At 34.5% G+C, this 27,514-nt stretch overlaps 2 protein-coding genes and 1 pseudogene across 2 annotated transcripts; 1 reads left to right on the top strand and 2 right to left on the bottom strand.

Moving 5' to 3' along the window:
- The first annotated feature begins 5,093 nt into the window (after positions 1–5,093).
- Positions 5,094–18,887, top strand: LOC140820699 (pullulanase 1, chloroplastic-like; annotated as a pseudogene).
- Positions 18,888–19,097: 210 nt separating this feature from the next.
- Positions 19,098–22,856, bottom strand: LOC140820693 (monocopper oxidase-like protein SKU5). The gene is made up of 7 exons (XM_073181021.1): positions 22,421–22,856; positions 22,146–22,255; positions 21,796–22,066; positions 21,153–21,652; positions 20,676–21,044; positions 19,924–20,180; positions 19,098–19,799 (listed from the first exon to the last, which is right to left on the bottom strand). The coding sequence occupies exons 1-7, from the start codon at positions 22,559–22,561 to the stop codon at positions 19,738–19,740; spliced, it is 1,710 nt and encodes a 569-aa protein (XP_073037122.1). The 5' UTR covers positions 22,562–22,856; the 3' UTR covers positions 19,098–19,737.
- Positions 22,857–24,190: 1,334 nt separating this feature from the next.
- On the bottom strand, positions 24,191–26,894 carry LOC140820687 (ras-related protein RABC2a-like). The gene is made up of 6 exons (XM_073181015.1): positions 26,511–26,894; positions 26,047–26,115; positions 25,910–25,975; positions 25,547–25,668; positions 24,859–24,987; positions 24,191–24,650 (listed from the first exon to the last, which is right to left on the bottom strand). Exons 1-6 carry the CDS (start codon positions 26,662–26,664, stop codon positions 24,540–24,542), a joined length of 651 nt encoding a protein of 216 aa, XP_073037116.1. The 5' UTR covers positions 26,665–26,894; the 3' UTR covers positions 24,191–24,539.
- Positions 26,895–27,514: the final 620 nt, after the last annotated feature.

The raw sequence follows: 27,514 nt of genomic DNA, 5'->3' as shown, positions 1-27,514 counted from the left end.
AGACCTATGAAAAAAAAAGATTTTAAAAAGGGAGAAATTTTTAAAAAGTAACTCTTTTACTTTACCCCCAAAGAAAGAAAGTATCGACGTGGGGATACCAAACAAAGATACCAAAGGCATAGTATCAAATAATGGATAAGTATATTGTATATAACCACTAATTCACATTCACAAAGATTTTTATAGCATAAATAAATTGAACATACTATAAAAAAAAAAAAATCGTATTATGAGAATATCTTACGAATCAATTTTATAATATACTTAACTTATCTGGCTTTATACATGAAAAAATATTACTTTTTATGTTAGTTTTCACTCAATTATCATGTTGATTTATCTTATATATATAGATCTATTAGATCGTTTCACGTTAGATTCATCTACTATAAAAAGCTATTCGACTAATCACGAATAATATAATACTTTGTATCATAAAAATCGAGTCATTGCTTAATATATTTGACCTATGTATGTATTGTGAAATTTAAGTTTGATGAGAAAAAAATGTATAAATTTTGTGGGTGACCCTACCTCTAGTTGGCGATTAAGGATAAAGTATACAACTTAGAATATATTTTTATATACTAATTTGAATATGACAAGAGAAGTATGGAATAACATATTTAAATATAGGAAAGGGATTAAAATATTTACTTGTGGGTCAAAATAATGTTTGGTTTGTAAAAGGATTCATGTGTGAATTAACATTAAAAAAAATTTTGAGATTGTCTCGTGAATCAATTTTATGATACATATTTGATTCGTCTCATAAAAATCATTGTTTTTTTATGTCTAAAATATTATTTTTCAGTGTAAATATTTACCCTTCGTCTCACTGATATAGATTCATAAAACCGTCTCTTATGTACATTTTTTGCTGATTTCGAATTATTAATTTCGTGCCATCATATGTAATATAATATTTAGATATAAATTTATCTGACAATCCAAGTAAAGTATCGGCTCTTCTATAAATAAGGTATCTTATATTATGTGTATGTTTAATTATTAAATTTAAAATGATTTGTATAAAAATAATTATTATTAGAAAATAAAAATGTCATCAATTTTTTTTTAAATAATTATAATATAATGGGCCGGGCTTCAATCTTTTACGGGCTCTACATTTCTGGGCTTCCTTAGTTCGGGAATGGGCTTTTGAGATGTCATATCATATACAATATATTTTGTTTATCAAATTTTGATTTAGTTATGATATTTATTTAAAAAATTAAATATGATATGAAAACTAGTAAAATCATATTTATATAATTATAAAATATGGAAATTTAAGTACACCTTATTATATTAAATAAAACAATAAACAAATAAAACAAAATCATTTTGATTAAATTCAAGAACTTAATAGTTTTAGAATAGAAAATATTATTTTACCGAAAGTTAGCTAAGTATCGATGTTTCTTGGTTAATTAATTGTGTAGATTATCATTATCATTTCACGAATCAGATTGCTAATTGATAACCAAATTAAAATAAACATATTGTACCCCCATGCACTTCTGCTGAAGTTGAAATTTTGGCCCGGAGCAAGTGTATGGTTTCCAAAATCGTCGTCTTTAGACCAACATTTCAAGGACGATTTCGGAGTATTGGGAGATAAATTGAGAAAGACGAAAACATTGTACTTGTTCACTAAAGTACATTATTGTGCTCAGCGAAAAACAGTTGAGAGCGTGATGATGAGAAATATTATCGATGAGATGAATCTCATATTTGGATAATATATAGATTGATCTTTACCTATTTACAATCTCTAAAGTTCAATTTATATAATAGAGTGAATTAAGGGAGTGTTTTGGAGAGTTTTTGCTTATTTTAAAGTGATGATTGTAAAGATTATTATGAGAGTGAGTCTCATGTGAGACCGTCTCACAGATCTTAATCTGTGAGACGGGTCAACCATACTGATATTCACAATAAAAAGCAATACTTTTAGCATAAAAAATAATACTTTTTCATGGATGACCTAATTAAAGATCCGTCTCACACAAGTTTTTACCTATTATGAAATTTATGAGAAACTAAAATAAGAAGTGTTTGGGAACCCAATACGAACTAAAGTTTCAGTGTTTAAAGAATAATTGTTTTCAAGTTTAATTTTTAGTTAAATGACAATAATATCCTTAAATTATATAAAATTTATCTATTTTAGTTATCTAAAATTTGATACTCACATCATCAATAATGTGCTCAAAAGTGAAGTGACGCTAACTTATTGGATATACAATTTTGATACGTTTCATCACATTCAATAAGTGAGTGTTACCTGAGTAATAGACATAAAGGTGAGTAACGTAACAAAACTGTATATATATATATATATATATGTGTGTATGTTGATTCACTTTATTTACAAAGATTTCTTTATTTATTTTTGATTTTTGTAAAAAGACATTTGAAATGATACTAAATTATGTGTTAAAATTTGATTGGATTTAAGGATTTTGTGCATTAAATGAAAAGGAAATGCATAAAATAATTATACGATTTTCTTTTTGGGAAGATATTCTATGTTTAGATAAGTTTGTAAATGCTAATTGACGCGCTGACTAGGAAAACAAATTAAAATCTATTATTTTCATGAAAACGTGTTTGCATCCATCGTATAATTATTTACCTATTATACCAAAAACTTTCAAGACAACAGTTCAATGACGTCTAAATTATGAAAGACGGAGGCATGTTTTTATTTGTACTTGAGTTATAATTTTTTAAATCATGGTTGAACTATTGACAAATAAAACCTCAGACAACCGAAAAATAAGAAAAAATGTTATGTGTAAAAAATATCAAGAAAAAACAAGTCACTCGGGGCGGTAGCGGCCGTGAATTTCCAAGAAAAAAACACAATCCATGAACATAAGATTATTCAAGATTCCATCTTATTTTCGCGATCAAAACCAATTAAAGATTTGACAACGTAGGAATGAATGAAATCATGCTGCAGGTTGCAACCAGTCGTACTGTTTCTCTAGTTCCATGGGAGGGTTTGTATCCGAGAAATAGATACCATCTTCTTTCGCGAACCAATAACACTGACCGGTAATATTGCACAGTGGATCGATCCAACGCGAGTTATACACATCGAGAGTTTTGCCCTTTTCTTTCCACGACAGATAACACGTGAACAAGCTACCGAATAAGCTCTCGCAAAAACGGAAGTTAAAATTTTGACCCGGAGCGAGCGTGTGGGTTCCGAGGTCGTCGTCTTTCGACCAACATTTCACGGACAACATCGGAGTGTTGGCAGGGAGATTGCTCACAACGAATACTTCAAACTTTTTCATGACGAAACATTTTTTTTTGCTTTCCATGGATCGTGCTCGTATAGAATTAATGGTCGAGAGCGAGAGGAGGAGTATTATAGGTAAGATGGATCTCATCATCTTAATTCACTGGAAAATAACACATCAGTACTGTCTCATATACATATATATATATATAATTTTGATATGCTGCACACCTACCGTGCACACCTATGTGAACATCGATGAAGTGTCACTCATCCATTGGATGAGATGAAATATATATATATATATATATATATATATATATATATATATGTATGTATGTATGTATGTACGTATATATATATATATATATATATATATATATATATATATATGTATGTATGTATGTACGTACGTGGGGTAATAAATGTATTACCACCGAGAAATAATTATCATTTAAAGCCCATTGATAGAGACAGTGAAGATTTGAATCACTGATGGATTTTATGAATTTTATGGAATGTGATCGTTAATTAAATCCACCACATTTCAGCGTTGAATATTAAAATCACATTGACCAGATTATAATAGTGTGAGTAATTACAACATTCGTGTTAATTTGTGATTTTATCATTGAATAAATACTATGAAGGACGACTCCTATCTTATATTTGTTGTTATAAATCGTGTCTATACCATGTTTAGGCAAAAATTTGTGTGAGACGATCTAACAAGTCGTATTTTGTAAGACGGATATCTTGTTTGTGTCATCAATAAAAAAATATTTTTTTTTTGTGCTAAAAGTATTACTTTTTATTGTGAATATTGGTAGGGCTGACTCATCTCACATATAAAGATTCGTGAGACCGTATTTCAAGAGATTTACTCTTATGTTTATACAAGTTCTGTTTGTATGAATTATTATAAATTAAAAGTTTCGAACATTATATATAAACAAAATACAATAAATTACAGATAAATATTTCATTAATCTTTTCTTTTTAAACAAAAAATCAAACATTATATATAAACAAAATACAATGACAAAACATTAGTTTCATGTATTTATTTATTTTATAAATATTTCAAGTAAGATAAAAGATTGAAATATTTTTTAATAATTCGTTCAAACGACACTTGTCTGAGAAAAAATAATACAATTAGGAGCATCAAGTACATCATATGACTTGGGATGAAATCGTTTGTTTTATTTGGTGTTCTAAACCGTGCTATAATTTAATCAAACAAATCATATTTTCATGAATTATGAAAAATTAAACCGACTAAACAATACAAAAAAAAAATACACAGTAAATTACAGAAAAAATATATGATTCCTCTTATTATTATTATTATTATTATTATTATTATTATTGTATCTTGTTCACATATAATATTTAGTGTGTTTGATTTTTAATAATTCGTGTAAACGAGATTTGTTTGAGTAAAATATAACACGATTTGGAGCAGATGATTATATTCTCTCAAAGTTAAAAATAAATCAAAATTATCATAATATAATCGAAATACATTACGATAAGACAAAAACTTGTGTTAGACGGTCTCACAGGTCGTATTTTGTGAGACGTATCTCTTGTTTGGATCATCAATGAGAAATTATTACTTTTTATGCTATGAGTATTACTTTTTATTGTAAATATCAGTATGGTTGACACTATATAAAGATGACACCGTCACATGCTCATACCAAAATATAATTTTTAATAATCGAACCGGTTACTTACGTCAAATTAAATGTTCATGAAATCACAATTGTATTAAATTTGTCCCGATTCGAAATATATATATTAAGATATAACGAATCTCAACTGTATTTGGGAAATGTCTCTTATTCATTCATCCACTCCATTTTTGGCTACTTCCAGGACTTGCTGGAACACTTGTTCGCCTCTCACGTCTCGCTCGCTATTACTGAGCGTGACTCGCCGTCGACGCCGCCCCTCCCGCCGCGTTTTCAGGCTCAATACTTCACCTGCAATTCAATGCTATTCTGCCATGGCCAATGGTGGGGGATCCAGTACTTCTAGCCGGGTATATTTCTATCAATTTTACTTGAGAAAACGCTTACCTTCAACTGTTCTGGTTGTCGTGTGTTTATATGAAACTGAGATATGCTTATAGTCTGTGGCGTTGAGATGGGAATTTAGTTTAGGCAAAAAGAGAGGGGGTTATTACTAATCAATCAAACGAGGATTTGAATCATTTTGGATGTATATGGAGCTCCCTCTATGGAAATCCTTATTAAGGACAAAGTTAAACAAAAAGTACCGAAGATGACTCGGGTATCAGTTATTTATATCTATTGATAATGTGCTCTGGCAATATTAAGGTATTGCAGGAGAGCTTGTTGCATTCTAGAGCATTTTGGGTCACTAAATCAACAATATCTTGGGATGTGGATGGTGGAGATGGTTCATGTTATCTTTATGGCAGTAAAACTGCTAATTCGTCTGTTGCAAATGGTGAAATTCGAGGTTTTGCTAGAACAACATTCTTTTTACTTTATGGGGTTGGAGCACTGATATTCTCTGATTGTCATATAGGCTATGATGCGAAAATTGACCTCGGAGAAAGTAACGGTAAACTTTTGGAACATGTAAGCTACTTGGCGAGTTTGTGTATTTGTAGGTTCACTCATTCCAGTGTAATTAAGTTTGATTATCCATGATTGTAGGTCATTGAAAGATTTCCTCACATTAGAGATTATAAATCTTTTCAAGTTCCTCTGGCTCTATGTCGCAGGTTTACTCAAATACCAATTGGCTGTTGCTTTTATAACCTGTAAGTTCAATACACTTGCTTCATGTTTACTTTCTCAAAGGAGCAATGGTAGCAGCCTATATACATTTCATGCATCTGGAATTAGCTTGATCATTCTCAAGTATTGTATTTAACCTCTTGATCTTATCTCTGTTATTTTTTTCAGTGACATATTTCACCAAGCAAAATTTCATGATGTATCCTCGTATGTTCATGGTTAAGCTATCAGAACTTTCAACCGAATTAAATAATATAGTTTTGAATTTTCCAGCTTCAACATAAAATAAGTGTTTCATAAAGATATGAAATAACTTAGGAAAATTATTTCTGTTGATAGGATATTAGCTGCTTGAATTTGCTGCTATTATTTCCCTTTATCAATCTCTTTATCTTTGACACATTCATTAGAGCAGTTATGAGTCATGATATGTATGTTCATGTGTAGCTGGAGACAAATGCACCACCATAACATGCTTGCAGTTGCCTGGTGTTCTTGACGAATTATTCTCTTACGATAGCCCACTTGGCCCAAATTCTCCCAAATCCATTTCGCTGTACCCCTGGATTTGTAACGTCCAAAAAACCAACCCACGTAAACCACATGTATGCAAATGATTTAAATTGGTTAATTGCTCCATTTAATTGATTTTAAATGTTTACTTGATGTATATTATATGATTGAAGGTCTAATTGCATGATTAAATGATTAGATTGCATGATTTCACGAGAATGAAAGATTTTATTCGAATACTCGATAATAGGCTGGGGAAAGGAGATCGAGACAACCAAGATAAAATATGATTGAAGGTCTAATTGCATGATTAAATGATTAGATTGCATGATTTCATGAGAATGAATGATTTTATCCGAATACTCGATAATAGGCTGGGAAAGGAGACCGGGACGACCAAGATAAAATATTTTTCGATAAATATTTTTTAGGCTTAATAATGTGATTAAAATTTTCTAAAAATGCTGGGGCCCAAATTATTTTACAACACAAGCTCGATTTTATCCGGGAAGTCGATTTTGGGCAAACGAGTAATTTTTAAAGGACCAAAAGTATTATTTTTGAAAACTAACTTTTGTAAACTTTTATTTTTCAATTAATAGGTGGTATTGGGCCTAATTTACCTAAGATTAGTACGCCCAAGTGCTCCAAAACACAAAGGCTCAAAACCTTAACCCAATAAGGTGCAATTTTTGAAATTTATAAAAAGAAAACCTAGGGTTCTAAGCCTTCATAGCAGCCGAAATTTCACACACAAAATTCGAAAATTTCAAGAGGAAAAATCAAGGAGTTTTCGTCGCCAGTTCGTCTCCCTTCGCAACCCACGCCAACGATCGCGTATTAAACGCGGAGGCACGCTTCTAAACTTTTTTGACGCAACATTCAAATCATATTATGTTTGTTTTAATTATTTTTGCATGAAAGATATTGAAGCATGAACCGTTTAACGATAAAACAAATATTTTCAAAGTTTTGATGATTTTACGCTTGTTTGAAAAACGTTATGAATTCCAAGGACACGCTGCCACTCAGATGTGTTTGAGGGTTAGGAAAAGAGTCGTTAAGGGAGAACAGAAGGGCTGTGCCGCAGGAGATGGGAGAGTCCACAAACCCTAGGACTCTCCCCATGCACGTGCACGGCTAGGTCCAGGAGGGAGAGTCTTGCGGCTGGTCTACCGGTCTAGGAAAGATGGTTCAAGGTCGAGGATAGGTCTGGTGCAGCCGCGTTCCATGGTGGCTCGGTTGGTGAGGGCCGCGACCAAGGGAAAACGAAAGAGGGGAGCACACGGATTGGCTACGGGCTGGTGCGCCGGGCTAGGCTAGGCTAGGTCAGGAGGGATCCAGGAAGTACTGGCGAGGGTCTGGTCCTAGGTGGCTCGAGGGTGGCTCGGTGTTAGAGGGAGTCGTGGCTTGACTTAGTGCTTAGGGTTCGAATTGGCTAGGGTCAAAGGAGATGGTTCGAACCATGGGTCCACGGGGGCTGGTTTGTGGCTCATAGGGGTAGCTTAGGTATGAAATGTTTATGTTTAAAGTCTGGAAAGAAAATATTGAGTTTTGAATTAATTCGGGATTTAAAAGCTTAACGGTTTAGTAATTAAGGAATTAAATCAAAAAGCCCGAGTTTACGTCAAATAAAAATATTAGAAATCAAATTTAAGCTTAAATAAGTATTTGGGATAGTCTCGAGTCAATAAAAGTGAGAAAAAGTCAAAAATCGAGAATTTTAGAGCCCTTGGTCATTTTACGTCCTGGGTAGTACGAAAGGCTTGACAGTGTCCTGAAGAATCATAACAATGCTAAATGATATTTTAAAACATTTCTGATGAAAATATGTGATTTTATGATTTATGATAAAGTTGTGCAATTTGTACTGATAAAATGTTATTTTAGGAATTTGGAAAGGAACCAATATTTTATGATAAAAAAAAAGAAAAATATTTTGAAGGATGTGAATTGACTGTGACAAAAAAGATATGATATATGATTATTGGGAATATCGTGAGGGGAGGGAGCCCGGTTACGGGAGAAGGCCCCAGAGAGAGCCCAACGATCGTATTTCCATTTACGTCGGTGCCTATTGCTCGTCCCCATGCGCAATGGTGAGCTAAGCCTGATCAGTCGACCAAATGATACAGCTAGTCACTTTCAAGGATCAAACTTCATCGAAAATGATAAATGATGGAAAGCTTTATGATTTGACGATTTAATGATATACTTATGCTTACAAATTTACGCAAGCTTATTTTAAATAAAAGTATGATTCTAATGCATATGTCTATATATATATTATTTGTTACTAATGTTTAGAATGTGATGAGTCATTAGATTCACTTGGTTTGAATGTTGCAGGAATGGATCGCTGTCGCGGTCGCGGAGATCGGAACGGATGCTACCGTTCCAGTTACAATGAAATTTCGCGGAACGGTCGTGGAACGGGTATTTTAAAAAAATATTATAAATATATAAAAATTAAAAATTTTGGAAAATATTTAGAAATATGAAAATTAAAACAAATATCATTTAAATAGATTGTTTGATGTAAATAAGAAATTAAAATATTTTTAAAATTTTATTAACAACTTATTGAACACAATTTATATCGTCATTATATTTAAAATATTTCCAACCATATCAAAAATTAAATATACTATTAAAAATTATTTGTATTTAATTAATTAAAACTTGAAAATATTTTCGATTGGATATATATAAGTTCGCACAAATTTGATCAATTTAGAGTGATGGACTAATAATAAGCATCAAATTTTATATAAAGTGATGTTACAAATTATTTAACATCAATTAAAATAGAGATATTTTATAATTAACTTAGTTTTTTTCACACTTTGTAATGAAAATTTCTCAATAGAAATATATTTAAGCATCAAATCCCTTCTGTTCCGTGCCGTTCCGCGTGTCCCGTTCCGTTCCTCCGTTAAATCCCCGTTTTCGGTACATGAAACGCTGATACAAGCCATCAACCTACACACCCCGGAACCTCGTCAAGGTTGCTTGCGTTCCGGCCGTTCCGTTCCCGTTTCGTCCAACCATGGTTGTAGGTGAGGATGAGATTGAGGGAGGCGCTGACGCTGGAGTGGATCGAGTCCGGCAGCACACTCCCGGAGGACATTATTTTCCGCATTATCTTGATAGTCAAAGTTTTAACGATTTTGTTAATAATTTAATTAGATATTTTTATGCTTTATTTTGAAGTTAGTGTTGATCATGTTAATGGTTGAAGTAGGATTTTGTTAATTGACGAGATATAGATTTTATGCACATGAGATTTCAAATAACAAGACGTGCGTGTGCTCATAGATAGGGAACCAGAAGGTGAGGATCATTTGGAAGTTGTCCAGCTAGAAGAGCAGAATGGAGTTTGGAGTGCTAGTGGACCATTAACTTGGAATTGCTCTTACTATGTCTATGAAGTATCCGTGTACCATCCTAGCACCTTGAAAATTGAAAAACGTATGGCAAATGATCCATATGCAAGGGGGTAAGTAATATAAAAATGTTTATTTATTTACACTACTTCTGGAATAACTAGCATAGTGAATGATTTACATACACAGGTATGTTGTTTGTGTAGTCTCTCAGCTGATGGAATGAGAACCCTGTTAATCAATTTAAATTTTGAAACATCAAAACCTGAAGGATGGGATGATTTGGTTGATGAAAAACCAGATCTTCTTTCTTTTTCTGACATCAGTATCTATGAATTGCGTGTGAGAGATTTCAGGTAAACAATGGTCCTAGCTTCTCATAAAAATACTTTATGGCTTTCTATACCTGGATTTTGTGAGTCATTCTTGTTGAAGTCTTGAGGAGCTGTTGAATGAAAGATAATCTAAATATCAAAACATGCAAATGTGATTGCAAGGGAATTGAACAAAGTGGATTTGTTTTTCTTTCTCTCATTCTCTTACTATAATTGTACCTATATGGACTTCCGGAATCAGCAAAGGAATTCAAAATAAGTAATTGAAAACAAATCCACTATGTAATAGAGTCATTGCCTAAAAACTTTTCAACTATTTTTTCCTGTTATCTCTCTCTCTCTGTCAGTGTCAGTTATAATACTGTTCATCCTGACTTTCATGGCGGCTTTCTTGCCTTTACTTCCATGGTAAAACTTTGAACCGTTTTCTTTTCAAACCTGATATCAGTTTTTTTTTATCCTATATTTTTGGTTTGTCTTCCTCTTGATCTTTTCAAATTAACAATCATACAGCTCTTAGTGTCTCAAAATTATCAGTTTCAGCAAACGCCCCTCTGTACAACTGTTTAGAAGCACAGCCTTTACTAAAGGCAACAAAAATAACTATTGATACTTTTGGTAGTTAGTAGTTGTTGCTGATGGAGTTTTTTTTCCACTTGAAGAACTCTGCAGGAATGCTTCATCTTAAGAAGTTACTCTAGGCTGGTATCACACACATCCGTCTGCTTCCAACCTTACAATATGGTGGTGTTGATGATGAGAAGGGTAAATGGAAACATCTAGGTATGGTTTTGTTAACTGTATTGTTCCTTTCTATTTAATCTGTTTCCTCCAAAATTTTACGTGCATTTGTTGATTGTAATCTATCCTCGATCCTTATCAAAATATTTTAAATATTTGAGATGAAGTCCAACTGTAGCTTGAAAATAACATCCAACATTTGGTATTTGTGGATTTTCTTATGACAATATATTATAGACAACAACAATTTTGAGAAAGCAGGGTGATACTTATGTTATTTAGAATCAAGAATCGAACATTAAGACTTTTGATTAACTCCGAGTTTGTGTTAGGGACTTGCGCTTTGGGGGTTCTATTGAGTTGGGCCAAGACAGTGAAAATATTTGTGACCAACCTATTGAAGGTTTACACAAGAAGAATCCAAAAAAATGATGGTGGGGGGGATATTGAGTTTGAATGGGTTGGGGAAGGGGATAGAGAACTAATATGTTTCTAACAGAAATAGGGGAGAGGAGGGAAAAATTTATTCAGTTATTTGTGTTTTCAAAGACATCTTCTTTTGAAGAGAAGGACTTTAATCACGATGTCGGTAAAAGAGTGCTGTTTCTATTGAAATAAATTCCTTATCATTTCATTTTCATTTTTTGTTCATGCTTTCTGCATATACTTGAAGATAAATCTGTTTTTCCTATCAGTTTGCTCATGTGAGGCCAAATAAAGTATAAGATAAGACACTTGAAGGTATTCTCTATTTGTTTGGCATACTTTTCAGCTGTCTTTACTTATAGCTACTAATCCATTTGGGAGAATATGTGAGTACTATTTCTTCCATTTGTTGCTGAATTCTGCAAACTGCATAGTTCCGCATGTACATACTTTAACCAGCTCATTGTTTTTGTTTGATCGTTTTCCTGGTCATAGTTAATCTTTTCTTTGAATGAATCTTTCCTTTCATTCTTGTTACTGAGATATGTTATCATATTTCTAGACCGACCTGCCTCAGAATGATGTAAAACTTAAACAGATTTTCAGATACTTCAATCATTTCAACCGTACTCAAACAGGCTCAAGTCACTGCCATACAGAACATTGAAGGACATAATCGGGTTGAGCCACTCAGTCCTATTTGATCAGTGCCATGGATATAATTGTCCACGTTTCTTGGCTGGTTGTGATTCGTTCAAGCCCGTTTGGCTCAAAATTTTCCCCACCCACCTCTGAAAAGCTATAATCCTGTTCTCTGGGGTGTCCCAGAAGGAAGCTATGCAAGCAACCCAAATGGTATTAGCCGCATAATAGAGTTTCGCAAGATAGAGTTTCTGCTCATGACATTGAGACCTTATTTGACTTTGTGAGTTTAAAGGTCAATATAATTCTCGATGATACACAGATTGTGAGAACCCAAATTTTTGGGCACATAATTAATTAAATATAGACATGTATAAGAATTTATTTTCGAGTTATAATAAATTTGAAAATATAAATAATACATGGAAATCGAAATCCAGTGCAAGATACACAGTAAATTAATACTGGATATCCACCTAATTGGAAATATTATATTGTATATAAGGAAGTTTTCTCAATAAGGAAGCTAGCAAATTTGCAATACAGTCCAGATACGTCACGAACCTGTACAAGAAAGCAGTCTACGTTCATCCGAGAGAGATTAGTGCAATCACCCATTTGATTAACCATCAGCGTCATTCGTGGAGCGACTTCAGAGCTTACCTTGTAAGCTGATTTTCCGTGCCTATAAATAGGAGGACTCTTCATTTAGAACTTGCACTCCCAAATCTCGAAATCCTCTCTAGCATATTTTCGAAGCTTTCATCCTCAAGTAGCGAAGCTCTGCCGCAATCTCACCATTCACGTTTCCTTGAGCAGTCAGAATACGGTAAATGGGCTTTTGCTATGTATTTCTTTGTAATTTAAACTTTGTATAAGTATTTCATGACATGCGTCTATGTGTGTCAAATCATTTTCGGAAAATGCTATTATATATTTTATAAAATCTCGATCGATGTACGATATGTTCTTCTATTTCCGATGTTCTTTGATTCTGCTGAGTTCATTCAAAAAATTCCGATAAATGTTGTTTGATACATCTGATTTTGTGGTGCACTGTTATGATTCGAGTGGGATATGGAACGACGATTGTAAATTATATATGGCCCCCATCAGTGGGTATAAAACTGTGTTTCGGCCCCCATCAGTGGGTATAAAACTGTGTTTCGGCCCTCATCAGTGGGTATAAAACTGTGTTCCGGCCCCCATCAGTGGGTATAAAACTGTGTTTTGGCCTCACCCCTTAGAGGACTAACATATTGGGGACAATTTGACCATGGATAACGAGATGAATAACAGTGTTTTCATTTGTTCTGATTCGTTCTGTTCTGAATTGTCTGATAATCTCTGTTTCGCATTTCAATTCCGATTCTGATCTGATATGAGATACTACGTTTTGAAAAAAATCAGTTGCAATATGGGTTTTAAATAATATTTATATGTATTTGTGGTAATCGATCGGCCCCCACTTGCTGAGTGTTTCCCAAACACTCACCCCTTACATTTCTCCCCAGATGAGAATGAAGATCAAGTAGACAATGATGAATAAGACGTGTTTTGGAGTTGGAGATGAAGTTTCGAGATATGAAGATTTCTCACTTATGTTCTTCCTAAGTTTCGATTCAAGTTGTATATCGCTTCCGCACATTTTATTTCGTTTTGGAATTTATCACTGTAACACAAGATTATTTTGAGTTAATTATGAAATAGACTGGTTTTGGTTTATACTGAACTACGAGGCTTGTTGTTTGGCGATTATGTGATTGTTGAACAACGCCGGTGTCGACTAACCCCGGTCTCGGGGCGTGACATTTAAGTGGTATCAGAGCCGCCAGGTTCATAATCCGGTTGGGGAAGAAAATTATTCGGGAAAAAAAAAAAATCGGTGGAATTTTAAAAATCGGCCAATGCAGTCCCATTCGGAACGACCAACGAGTAATATCACAACTTGTTGCGAGGCATAGTCTGAAAACACGAAATTCCTTTATTTAGATATTCGAAATTGCGTTTTTGTTATTTTAGGAAAGTTTCGTAGAACTCATAACTTTTCGTAGAAAACTCAGAATTTAATTCCGTCAACTGTTCTAGATTCCTCTCAACGTATTATTTTTATCCATGGGTCAATGTCCAAACTTTCTACTTTTGGAAACTTTCTCGAAAAATCCCGTTCAACGTGTTTCTTGAACTACTTGTCGAAATTTTATGGAATTGTATTATGAGAACAATTAGTATTTGTATTTATTTTTGGGAATATACCTATAAGAGATAAGTTGACTGAAATTTCTAATTTAAGATAAAAGATTTGACTCGGGGATGATAAGTTATTTATGGAAACTAATATGAGAAAAGTTGATATAAAAACTATATCACAAGTTTTGGGTATTCCAATAGAGAAGTTGATTTTGTAGTAACAATTAACTGTGTGGGTATTAAGTTTGGGTTATTAAGAATGTTAAGCGCTAACTTTAAATATGTAGGACCTTCAACCTTGGAATATCTTGTGAGACAATATCTCCAGGTTAAAGAATTTATATTATTTTGGGATAACAAGTAGGCTATGACCTTACGTAAATAAAATAAGTTATGAGATATTGATGGGTATCAAGGAAAGTATAGTACAATAAGTTTTGACTTTTATGGTACTAAGAATGATTCAAAGGGAATGACATTTAATGAACTCCTTTGTATTAGAGTGTGATAGGCTCATGATCTTGATAAAAGTAAGATTTAGTAAAAGAATAATTATTTGAGGTAACGACTATGTTATAATTTCGGATTTTAAGCTATAGATCGATATTGAGTTAAGTTTCAATATTCTATATGGGTTTTAATTTTTGTGATAGTAATCGGGATAATTTCAAGATAAGATTAAATAAGCATCAATCGCATATATTGAGTGCCGACTTGATTCAACTCACTTCGATAGATTTCGACGCCATCTTAAGGATGAACTGATTATCTAAGAGCCATGCAATAGTAGATTGCCAGAGTAAGAATGTCAAACTCTGAACCCCGAACCAAGAAGAAATCAGGTACCATGGCAACGCCAAGGAACGGAAATACATTTTTTTCTGTTTCCCAGACTTGGAAATCCATAATATCGGGCGAAGAAATTTACCTAGCAATGGTAAACAAAGTGCAAGAGTAGATGAGCTGAAGTTGGAATATATTCTAGTAATACGAAAATTTTCGGGCGTTTTTCCAAAAAGGCTTTTTGGAATGGTCTTGGATGGTGAAGTAGATTTCGAGTAAATTCGGTACTTGATGATGCACCAATCTCCAATGCACTGTACCGAATGGCTCCAGATGAACTCAAGGAGCTAAAAGAAAAAGTCTAAGAGTTGTTAGACAAAAAGCATATTTTGTCAAGTGCATCTCATTGGGGAGCTGCAGTCCTATTTGTATGGAAGAAAGATGAAAGTATGAGATTGTGTATAGATTATAGAGAACTCTATAAGATCGCAATCAGGAATAAGTATCTTCTTCCAATAATATACGGTCTTGTCGATCAACGTAAAGGAGTTACAATCTTCTCTAAGCTTGACCTGAGGACATGCTATCATCAGCTAAAGGTCAGAGCAGAAGACACCTCAATGTCAGCATTCAGAATAAGGTCATGTGAGATCGAAATCAGGAATATCAGTGGAACTAAGAAATTAGAGGCAAATCTAGATTAGCCGAAACATAAGAATGGAACCGAAATTAGAGGCTTCTTTAGATTACCAGGCTATTAGCGGAAATTCGTCGAGGGCTTCTCTTCAGTAGTCGTATCACTGACGAGACTCGCACAAAAGAACTATGAATTCAACTGAAGAGAGAGATGTTAAAGAGCTTTCAAACATTAAAGGAGAAGCTAGCATCTACACCAATGTTGGTATTATCTACTGAGGACAAGGATCAAAGGAAGATGTCAGAGGCGTACTCACGGAAGAGAGGCTAGTCAACTAAAGCCACAGGAGCAAAACTACCATACTCACGATCTCGAGTTGGCAGCAGTGATCTTTGCTTTGAAAATTTGGAGACACTATCTCTACGATGTCAAGTGTGAAATATTCACTCACTGACCACCAAGTCTCAAATATTTGTTCATTCAAAAAGAATTAAAAATGAGACAAAGACGGTTGATAGAGTTACTCAAGGACTGTGACTTGACAATAAGCTACCACGCCAACAAAGCAAATAAGGTAGCCGATCCTTTGATTCAAACATGGGTAAGATAACATAACATCATTCTCCGCGCAACCATGCCTTCGGGAAGCAGTCAAGTTAAATCAGAGTCGAGACACGACACTAGAGAAGTTCAAAGAACAAGCCAAGAAAATAAAGTCATCAGATTTTCAAGTGGACCCAGACGGAATCCTAGGGATGAGAGGACGATTATGTGTGCCAGATATCAACAATCTTCGATAAGAAGTGATGTAATAGGCACATAAGTCAATATTCCCGACCCACCCAGGTAGTACAAAGATGTACAGAGATTTGAAAGTAAGTTTCTAGTGAAGCATAATGAAAAGAGATGTCACCGAGTTTATATCTAAGTGACAAGTATGCCAACAAGTAAAGTGTCGTTCATCACTGTGCATGGAAGAAATAGAGGAGACAGTCATAACTAGGCTAGAACTAATCCAAGAGACAATGAAAAAAATGGTCATCATCAAAGATAGACACAAGGTTGCATAAGACCAGCAAAAGAGTTAGTCTGATCTTAAAAGGAGACCAATGGAATTCACATGGGGTGAAAAAGCTTATATAAGGGAATCATTAGATTCAATAAAGCTGAAAAAGTGAAACATCGGTACGCAGTACTATTCAAAATTCTGGAGAGATTGGCACATTGTCTTACAGAATAGCATTGCCATCAGATATATCTAGAATCCACAATATATTTCACAAGTCCAAACTAAGGAAATACACCTCGAACCAAAGCCATGTTATGGAAATTGAACCGCTAATGATCAAAGGTAATATGGGGGAAGAGCTGAAATATGAAGATGTCTCTATTCATATTGTGGACACCAAGGACCAAGTACTAAGACGACGTATCATTCCCTACGTCAAGGTGCAATAGTCAAAACACACAGAACGAGAAAACTACTTGGGAGTTTGAAGAGAAAATGCGCAAGCAATATCCTTACCTTTTTGAAAGTCAAACCGACTCAAGTTTCGAGGACGAAACTTCTAATAAGAAGGGAGGGATGTGAGAACCCAAATTTTTGGGCACATAATTAATTAAATATAGACATGTATAAGAATTTATTTTCGAGTTATAATAAATTTGAAAATATAAATAATACATGGAAATCGAAATCCAGTGCAAGATACACAGTAAATTAATACTGGATATCCACCTAATTGGAAATATTATATTGTATATAAGGAAGTTTTCTCAATAAGGAAGCTAGCAAATTTGCAATACAGTCCAGATACGTCACGAACCTGTACAAGAAAGCAGTCTACGTTCATCCGAGAGAGATTAGTGCAATCACCCATTTGATTAGCCATCAGCGTCATTCGTGGAGCGACTTCAGAGCTTACCTTGTAAGCTGATTTTCCGTGCCTATAAATAGGAGGACTCTTCATTTAGAACTTGCACTCCCAAATCTCGAAATCCTCTCTAGCATATTTTCGAAGCTTTCATCCTCAAGTAGTGAAGCTCTGCCGCAATCTCACCATTCACGTTTCCTTGAGCAGTCAGAATACGGTAAGTGGGCTTTTGCTATGTATTTCTTTGTAATTTAAACTTTGTATAAGTATTTCATGACATGCGTCTATGTGTGTCAAATCATTTTCGGAAAATGCTATTATATATTTTATAAAATCTCGATCGATGTACGATATGTTCTTCTATTTCCGATGTTCTTTGATTCTGCTGAGTTCATTCAAAAAATTCCGATAAATGTTGTTTGATACATCTGATTTTGTGGTGCACTGTTATGATTCGAGTGGGATATGGAACGACGATTGTAAATTATATATGGCCCCCATCAGTGGGTATAAAACTGTGTTTCGGCCCTCATCAGTGGGTATAAAACTGTGTTCCGGCCCCCATCAGTGGGTATAAAACTGTGTTCCGGCCCCCATCAGTGGGTATAAAACTGTGTTTTGGCCTCACCCCTTAGAGGACTAACATATTGGGGACAATTTGACCATTGATAACGAGATGAATAACAGTGTTTTCATTTGTTCTGATTCGTTCTGTTCTGAATTGTCTGATAATCTCTGTTTCGCATTTCAATTCCGATTCTGATCTGATATGAGATACTACGTTTTGAAAAAAATCAGTTGCAATATGGGTTTTAAATAATATTTATATGTATTTGTGGTAATCGATCGGCCTCCACTTGCTGAGTGTTTCCCAAACACTCATCCCTTACATTTCTCCCCAGATGAGAATGAAGATCAAGTAGACAATGATGAATAAGACGTGTTTTGGAGTTGGAGATGAAGTTTCGAGATATGAAGATTTCTCACTTATGTTCTTCCTAAGTTTCGATTCAAGTTGTATATCGCTTCCGCACATTTTATTTCGTTTTGGAATTTATCACTGTAAGACAAGATTATTTTGAGTTAATTATGAAATAGACTGGTTTTGGTTTATACTGAACTACGAGGCTTGTTGTTTGGCGATTATGTGATTGTTGAACAACGCCGGTGTCGACTAACCCCGGTCTCGGGGCGTGACACAGATACTTCATGTCTTGGTGTTGTCTCTGAGTATATTTAACATTTTAATAGACTCCTGTGAGAATATCTGTGGATGCAAGATGTAGGATGAACCATTTGGCTACAAGTATAATATCACTTTCACAGGTTTGGCTCAACTAAATTCATGATTCTATTCTTTAATTGCATTATCTCTTGATTATCCTCGATTATTCGAAAAAAAAAGGTTTAAATTGACACTTTACAGTAACCAACAAACCCAAGTAAAATTCTATTTACGTGGAAAATGGGTAGTTTAGGCTAATATATACATATATTAATAGGTAGGTAGAAAGGCCTAAGATTTAAATTGACTTCATATTTGGAGTATTTGGTATAATCAGCATACTTACCATAAGAAAGCGTTTGAGTGAACAAAAATGGGTATCAAATTGTTTGTTCATGCTGTTTAGCTGCTCAATCAACTTAAAACAAGAACATATCCTCGACAGTCGGTTCATGCTGCAGTACTCTGCATGTGTGACCTTTATTCATCTTAACATAGACTTATAATCATACCTTTAAGTCAGTTCTACTTGTCAATAGTTGGCTCATGTTGTAGTACTATATGTGTGACCTTTAATACAGATGAATTCAACAGATGACATTGTTAAGGACTGAACATATGATTCGCCTTCAGGTTGTTTCAGAATACCCACTAGGACGGCTTCTGTTTATGTTGAATCTCGTTTGAGTTGAGACACCATTTTTGTCTATAGAAATTTTTAGTTAACAGTAATGAAATATATCTATGTGTCGTGACATAACACTGAAGGCCTTTTAAATAGAAGATTGATCCTGACCTTTGGCAAGGGAAGTCGACACAAGGAAAGAATCATTATTCACAACAAGAAAATTAAATAATATTTCCATCATAGGAATCATGGCTGCTGAATCAAATTGCATAATAATCATTTTTCAAAAGAACATTGGAATTATCAAATGAATACGAGGAAACTTCACCACCCTGGCTCAGGAGCTAGTGCACTAGCAACTGGAGCAATAGCTTCATCAAAAATCCCTGTTGAAAAACAACCAAATCGTCAATGCCAGTTCGAAACAACATTTTCAAAGTGGATCGAGCTTTCAGATGGTATGAAACGTAAAGCATGAATATGAATCATGCGTAGTTAGAAATAACGAACCACATAGGAGAACGTTTTCGGGAGGAGGACGTTCCTTGGCTGGGTTGGGATCAGCATCATGAACCCTAATATAGAGTTCTTGGCCCATGTACCAATGGAACAAGTTTTGGGATCTCAAATTCCACATCCCTGGATTGTCAAGGAATGCATACACTGCAGTCCATCTTCCCGGATACACTTGCACAGTGGACCGGACAACCGGGTCGTGTAAGTTATAGGTACTACGCGATGCAGGTGTCCATTCTCCTTCACCGAACCTATATTGTGTATGCAATTTGAACAATAAATCAATATAGGAATCACAGTTATATACATGATCTATATGCAGATCAGATTGATTGTAATATAGGAACCATTATATTCGTTAAAGAAATCAAAATAATGATCATGTCAATATAAAAATACATAATCTCTTTGCATGATTCTCATATTTTAGAGTTTGTTATGAATGGGAACGATTACATTTCTTCTGATATGAGATGTAGATGTTTCAACCGAGTAGCTTGATATATACTAAGGTGCTATATGAGTGTTTTGTGCCTAAAATATGAAAATTTGATTGTATTTATTATTATAGTAAAAGGTATTTTGTTAAATAAAAAATCATATCGAAAGAATGGAGAGATCGTTATTATACAAGTGTTATAACTTTGGTGGCTCTTGCTAGACTAATAGCCTAGATAATTATAGATATCATAACCCTGAGTCAGACAAATCTATAACTTAAGAAATAGCAAACAAATGAAACTTACCCCACGACATAGAACCCGAACCCATCCAAATGCCAGGAATCCATGTCGTCAAGATCGTTCTTGAACACAATCTCTATCCACCCTTTATGAACTCCTGTCACTACAAAAACACCATATGCAGCACCATCTTTGACAGAACGGACCGGGAACACATCGAGTTGATACACACCAGAACCATTTGTGAATTGATCAGCAAGTTTTAATGGTGTGGTGGGAGTTAAATACGATACATTGTTCACTGTATAGACTGGCACACCATTGATGATGGCCTTGGATCCATGGAGGACAAATGTTTGGGTTAATGTTATGTTTGTGACATTGAATGTGCCTTGTGGATTTGGCCTTGCTGCACCTGCAGTCATATTCCATCTGACAATACACACACAATCAAATTAAATAATTGTGTAAATTTTACCATGCATGTGTGTAATAACATCATACAATTTTTGTGTCGTAAATTAGGATTTAATAATGTACCTGATAGATCTAGCTTGATCGATTGAAAAATCAATGTCGAAAGGATCAGGCCCCTCTGGAATAGGCCCATTCGCCATTGACATTGAGTTTTCATAGTGTAGTATCCCTTTGCCGACGAGGGAGGAACCATTGGATTGGCTATCAGTAGTATTGAATAATTTTGGTGTAGCCACCATGTAGTAATCAGATTCGTCTTGATTCGCTGTCACAAGTACCGAATACGACTGCCCTACGTGCACATCCAGGGAGTCTAACGTGATCTGGTTCGTATAAGACCCTTCCGTTTCCACTAGCACCATTTGATGTTTCTGAATTCTGAAATTGAAACTGAACAGGGTCCCCACATTTGAAATCCGGAGTCGATAGGTCTTGCCTTTGGAGACGGTGAAAGACTCGTATGATGTCGAATCAGGGCTTCCGTAAGGAGCCTTGCCGTTCATTAAGAACACCTTGGGGTAAACATCATGAGATAGTTCATCTTGTAGCATTGTCCTGACATCCTGCACAATGTTCCAAGGGAAGAAAACATTGTTAATCAAGATTTTGTTTACAATTCATAATACCAGTTGAATGAACAGTTCAGCTGTAACGTAAGTTTTTGAGTTCTTGTCGGCTAAGAAAAAAGCAAGAGCCCATGTGTTACCTTAAATGAGTTGTCCATCCAATCACCAATCAGAAGATCAAATTCGGCTTCCGGTTTCGGAAAAGGTACGAGGATCACATTTCGATTGTTGACACGAATGGGACCGAATCCTCCTGCAGCCTTTTGAAAGTTGATGGAGGGAAAGTAAGAGTAGGTGCCTATCTGGTCTTTGGTCTGAAAGGCGTAAGTCCAATTCTTCCCAGGTTCAATAGGACAGTTGGTGCCTGAAACCCCATCTTGCCATGAATTTAGCCTCTGTTGTATGCCATTCCTGAAAATTCAAACACAGTTTTAGTTTTTTCAGGTCCCCCCCCCCCCCCACACACACACACACACATACACACACGTACCATGTGAAGAGCAAAGGTTCATCAAGATTGTTGAAGACGTTAACATGAATGACATCGTTGGTAGTTGAGTTTATAAGTGGCCCTGGAAACATTCCATTTATTTTAATCACCTGCAAAAAATTTCATGCAGATGCACATTATTCCGCCGCCATCAAACCTCTAGTTACGACGATTATCTGATCGAATACACACGATCATGCATGATCTATTAATCGAAAATTTTTATATGTTACGTCATCGAAATATATACAAGATGTAGAAGTGTGATGACTTACAGGCTGAATATTCGACGCTGGATGAACAACAGTGTTCTCTGAGGTAACAATCCATTCATGAAATATATCAATACATCTCACTTCTGCCATACGAAAAATTATGGCCACAGCAACAGTTAGCCACTTCATGAAACACTGCATATTTATTGATTCGCAGATTTTAGTCTCTAATTAATTATCTGAATATGAATGTAACACATTGATTGAATGAATTCTGATATATAAAGTAAGTTTATATGCGATTCTGTTGAAAATTTCAAGTGAAATGTCCAAGAAGATCAAAGCTATAAGTTTTAAAAGTATGTGGTCTTGGTATATATTCGGAAATTACGATAATATAGCCGGCATTTAATATATTTTTTTATGAGGGTAAAACAAAATGTTTTTTTTTCTTGTTTAACTTGGTCAAGCCAGCTGGGTTTAATTCAGCCAAGTACTAGCCATTTGTAACATTATATTGAATAGTAAGTATCAACGAAACTTATATTTTTGGTTCTGTAACTTGCACTTTTTCCAAATCGCGATGCAATTCCGTAGCCAATTTTTCTCTCCAAGAAATGCTTCATGATTTGGAGAAAGAATTTGGCTATGGTTTGATGTTTGATGTTGTCTTAGTTTTTTTTTCCTTTTTTGCAATGAATATGCTATGCTCTCTTTGTTTTGGCAGATGAAGATTTCTGGTATTTGAATTTGTTGGTTATTTTATTTTTAAAAAGTGATATAGATTTTAGTTTTTATTATTATATTAATTTTCTACGTGGAATTTAGAAAAAACCATGTTAGCCACCAAAAATCAAAATCCTTAAATTCATTTTCCAACTCAAAATTCGGCAAAGACTTAAATTGGAAAAAAAAATTGCAAAATTATTGTATTTAGAATGTAAATTGACTTATAACAAGACTAAAAATAGAAAAAATACAAGTTCAATTAATTATGATTAAATAAAGTAAAACTAAAAAAAAATATGATACAAAGTGGCGATGGGGAAAATATTTTATTAAGCAACTGTTTTCCTATTAATGAATTTCACGTTCTCATTGTCAAAATACCAACCAAAAGAAGAAATTAAAACTTTCTAATTTTGAACGAAATGAAATTGAAAGTTGTCTTGTTACATCTGTCGCTTTGGTAAGAAATAAATAAAAGAATAAAGGGTTTTTTTTTTGGATTTTACAAATATTAATTACATTAATTTAAAAACATGGTAATAGATTTATTGGGTGATATCTCATGAATGAGTCCATCAAGATCAGCCTAAACTGAATTTTAGATCCCGGCTCATCCATAGTCAAGATAGAATGCCTATGATGGTTCTCAGATATTTTCCTATAAATACCAGTTTTGAGAGTCTAATTAATTAGACATTCACTATAGTGATTCTTAACGACGTCTCTAACTGCTCTCTTATTTTATTCTCAATATTTGACTTGAGCGTCGGAAGAGCTAAGCCAGGATATCCTTTCGACCCTCTTCTAACGACATCTTTTGTGCTTTCAAACCTACCGTAAATTCGAGGTCTGTATTCAAATTAGTATCACCTACTGAAACAGAACCCTATATTTCCAAGTGAGGATCAAGGGGTAAATCTCATTAAGGGGAGAATTCTAATTGTAGAGGAAATGAGTAATTTTTGGATCTCGAGTAGACAAAAAAATTAGTGGAGGCCATAACATTTAACAGATACATAAAAGTTTTGCCATATTTTCAAATAAAAAATATTAAATATTACAAATATATTTTTCTTATTTGGTTTTTAGCCTCGCAGCAACTCGAGAACATATGTTTTCTTGTACATAACAAACAAAGATCGATCTCCTTCATGTAATTTATACACAACTTCCAATTTATACGACATTTTTCTTACACGATCGAAAAACACAAACTGTGTGCGACAGGTAATTGATATTCAATTCTGTGAATATTTAAAAGAATAAAGAGGGAAGAAATCAAATGAATCTACACATGACAAATGGGAATTGCAAAACGATGATCTTCCCGACGAAAAATCAGATGCATGGATCATCACCACACGATCAATTTTCTGTTATGAACAGCAAGAAGCTGGGTACTGAGAAATATCCGGTGGTAATCGTCGTTATCAGACATCGTATTATATAACTAGAAGCAGCATTTCTGGGAATGTTTGGCCTGGTAAAATTGCTTCTGCTTTAAAACTTGGTTCTTCAAAGGTGTGGATCCTTTCTCCAGTAAGCTAGGTACTTCCAATATCTGTAATACAAGTTAGATACATATTTGGCATACACTGTGGGAAATACCAGAAAAATACCATGGCATATCATAATATTAAATCTGATGATTCACATGATAAATAGCCTTGGTTGCTACAACAATGACCTTTTATCAGGATCTTGATTATTGCATGTAATGGAGAGTGCAGAAAAGGGGGTAAACGAACAGTGTCGAAGAAAGTACATACCTTGACGGCGAGCTCTTTAAAACATTCCTTCACATTTTCTTGAGTCTTAGCACTACATTCATGAAATAGACACTTGTGTTTCTTCGCAAAAGCCAGCCCCTCCTCCATGGCAACAACCCTCTCACTGTCCTGAAAATGAAATGTATCGGTTTAACTGGTCCAATATACAGATGAATGCATGAAAAAAGGCACATAAAATTTGGATAATGAACCGGTTAATAACTCCTTGTAGCTTAGGGAGACAATGATTATATCAAACGACTAATCTTCAGTTTCATATTGGAAAACACAACTGAAAGCATTGATGACGGAAAAGCATCTTTCAACATACATAATGGGATTTGATAGATATTTATTCCCAATGTTTATTGCGATAACTTTGCTATTAAATTTGGCATTTTGCATATGAATTAACAACTGTTACAGATATTAAACAAGAAAATTCACAACCACCAAGAATGCACAAAAGAAAAGTAACATGGATGACACATGTTGATACTGTCGCCCCATCAAGCCTCTCAACAGATATATCAACAATTTTCTTATCTAAGAGATGTGGCAACCCCCACCCCCAGTTTCTTATTTTACTCGAATATCATACATTGATTTGATGACATTTACCATCCTTAAACAGGTCATTTGAGGGTAACTTGTGGGGGTACTAAACTACTGGTAGTATAGAACTTACCCTATCAACTTTGTTGCCCACTAGTATCTTGATACAATCTGGATTCGTGCAGTAAAGCTCGAGTTCCTTCGCCCAAATTCCTGACAGATTCGTAAAAGTCTCTCGTCTTGTCACGTCATAAACTGAAATAGGCGTAAACCGTGCACCACTTAGTTCAATAGCAAGAAATAGAAACAATAAAGGTCAGTAGGAACATATAGCCATCTGCCCATGGTTAAGAATGCAATAGAAAAAGATTAATTGGAAGGATGGATAGACTATAACAGATAGAGCCGCATAACTCTTTGACAAATAAATGAAGAACTCAATGAATATATATCATTTCCAAAATCAAAGAGAGATATTGGGGCAGCAATGCCGTACCGAGAATTATTCCATGCGCTCCTCTGTAATATGAACTTGCCAACATTCCGAACCTTTCTTGTCCAGCTGCAGAATAATATAATATAAGCACATGTAAACTTCCATGAAACCAATTTCGTCTATTAAATTTGATTTACCTGTGTCCCATATGGTTAGTTTCAGCTTTTTCCCACCAGTTGTTAGCAGTTTTATCTTGAAATCCACTCCTGAAAATCGGACAATTAAAATCAAATATCAATCTAAGCTGAATCATATCAAGAAATCAAGAAGCCAAAACCAAAGCCAAAAAGAGCAGCAGATGAATCGGATCAAACCATTCCATTTGCAACCCTGTTACAATTTTCTGTACTACCCTAAACATAATGAACGCAATTTAATTTCAAAATTGCATCATTCTGCTTAATTTCACCTCCTTCCTCTGCGACCACCAACTTCATTATTCCTTAGCATACCACCAAATAATCGAAACAACTACTTAAATGGGCAAAATAAAATAAAGGTACCTTTCTGGTTTGATGCAGATAACATACTCTCTCTAAATTTTGTACTCAAATCCAAAAACTAAAATAAAATTCGATGCACAGACGAGGCAGCAGCATACCAATAGTTGGAGCAAGATCGTGAGGAAGTTGCTGACATTTCGTAATGAAACTGTGAAGAAGACTGCTCTTTCCAACACCTGAGTCACCAACCAACAACACCTTGAAAGAATAATCGTAATTACTGCCAAAGCACTCGTTTTTCTCCGAACCCATGATTCGATCACTCCACCCCTCTCACCATATACAGTCGAAACTTCGTTCAAAACAAGAAAAAAAAATCCAAGAATTCTTGGCGCTACTTGCCAGCTGCTGCGGTTGGCGCAGAGTTGGCCAAGAATGACGTTTTATTCGAAACATGCGTACGCGAGATACATGGTACAACTGTCTCGTTTTCATTGAGCCGGTTGTGAAATTTTGAATCGACACGCGCCGGGATTTGGAGCCCGCGGCGGTGGAACCCACCAGGTGTTTTGGATCATTGATTCACTACCCGACATTTTTCTTACGTGGAATTGTTGAATTTTTGTTTGAAAATTGAATTTTTTTTTTACCGAATTTCTTGATCAGGTTGTGGGCCAAAATCGATATCAAGCCCCACCGATCTTGAATTTGGGACAAAATTTGAATTAAGATTCGAATAGTTACAAAATTCAAAGTTTTGAAAGTGCTCATATGTTGGGTTTAACTGAAATGGATTTTGAATTACAAATATATTCAATAATTAGTTAGATAATTAAAAATGGAATTTAAATTTGAAGTAATTAAAATAAATGGTTTCAATTTGTCATCTATGAATTTTAAAATATTTTATTTTCAAATCCGAAACCACAAACATATATATTTTATAATTCACCCCTTTGTCTGAAAAATAGAAAAATTTAGTGTTAATTTTTCGTTCATTATGTTCGAACTAAATATTTGTTAGCATATATTATATAAGCATATGGTAGTATATAATATGTCAATAGAACTGTATTTCGGGTCAACTAGATTACATTTTATGATGAATTTCCATCTTCAAAAAAAGTAAAATGTAAAGCTTATTGAGTATGTGTCTTAACCA

This window comes from Primulina eburnea, chromosome 2 (assembly GCF_022965805.1).
Source record: "Primulina eburnea isolate SZY01 chromosome 2, ASM2296580v1, whole genome shotgun sequence".
NCBI lineage: Eukaryota > Viridiplantae > Streptophyta > Magnoliopsida > Lamiales > Gesneriaceae > Primulina > Primulina eburnea.
This window is presented reverse-complemented; position numbering and strand designations above follow the sequence as displayed.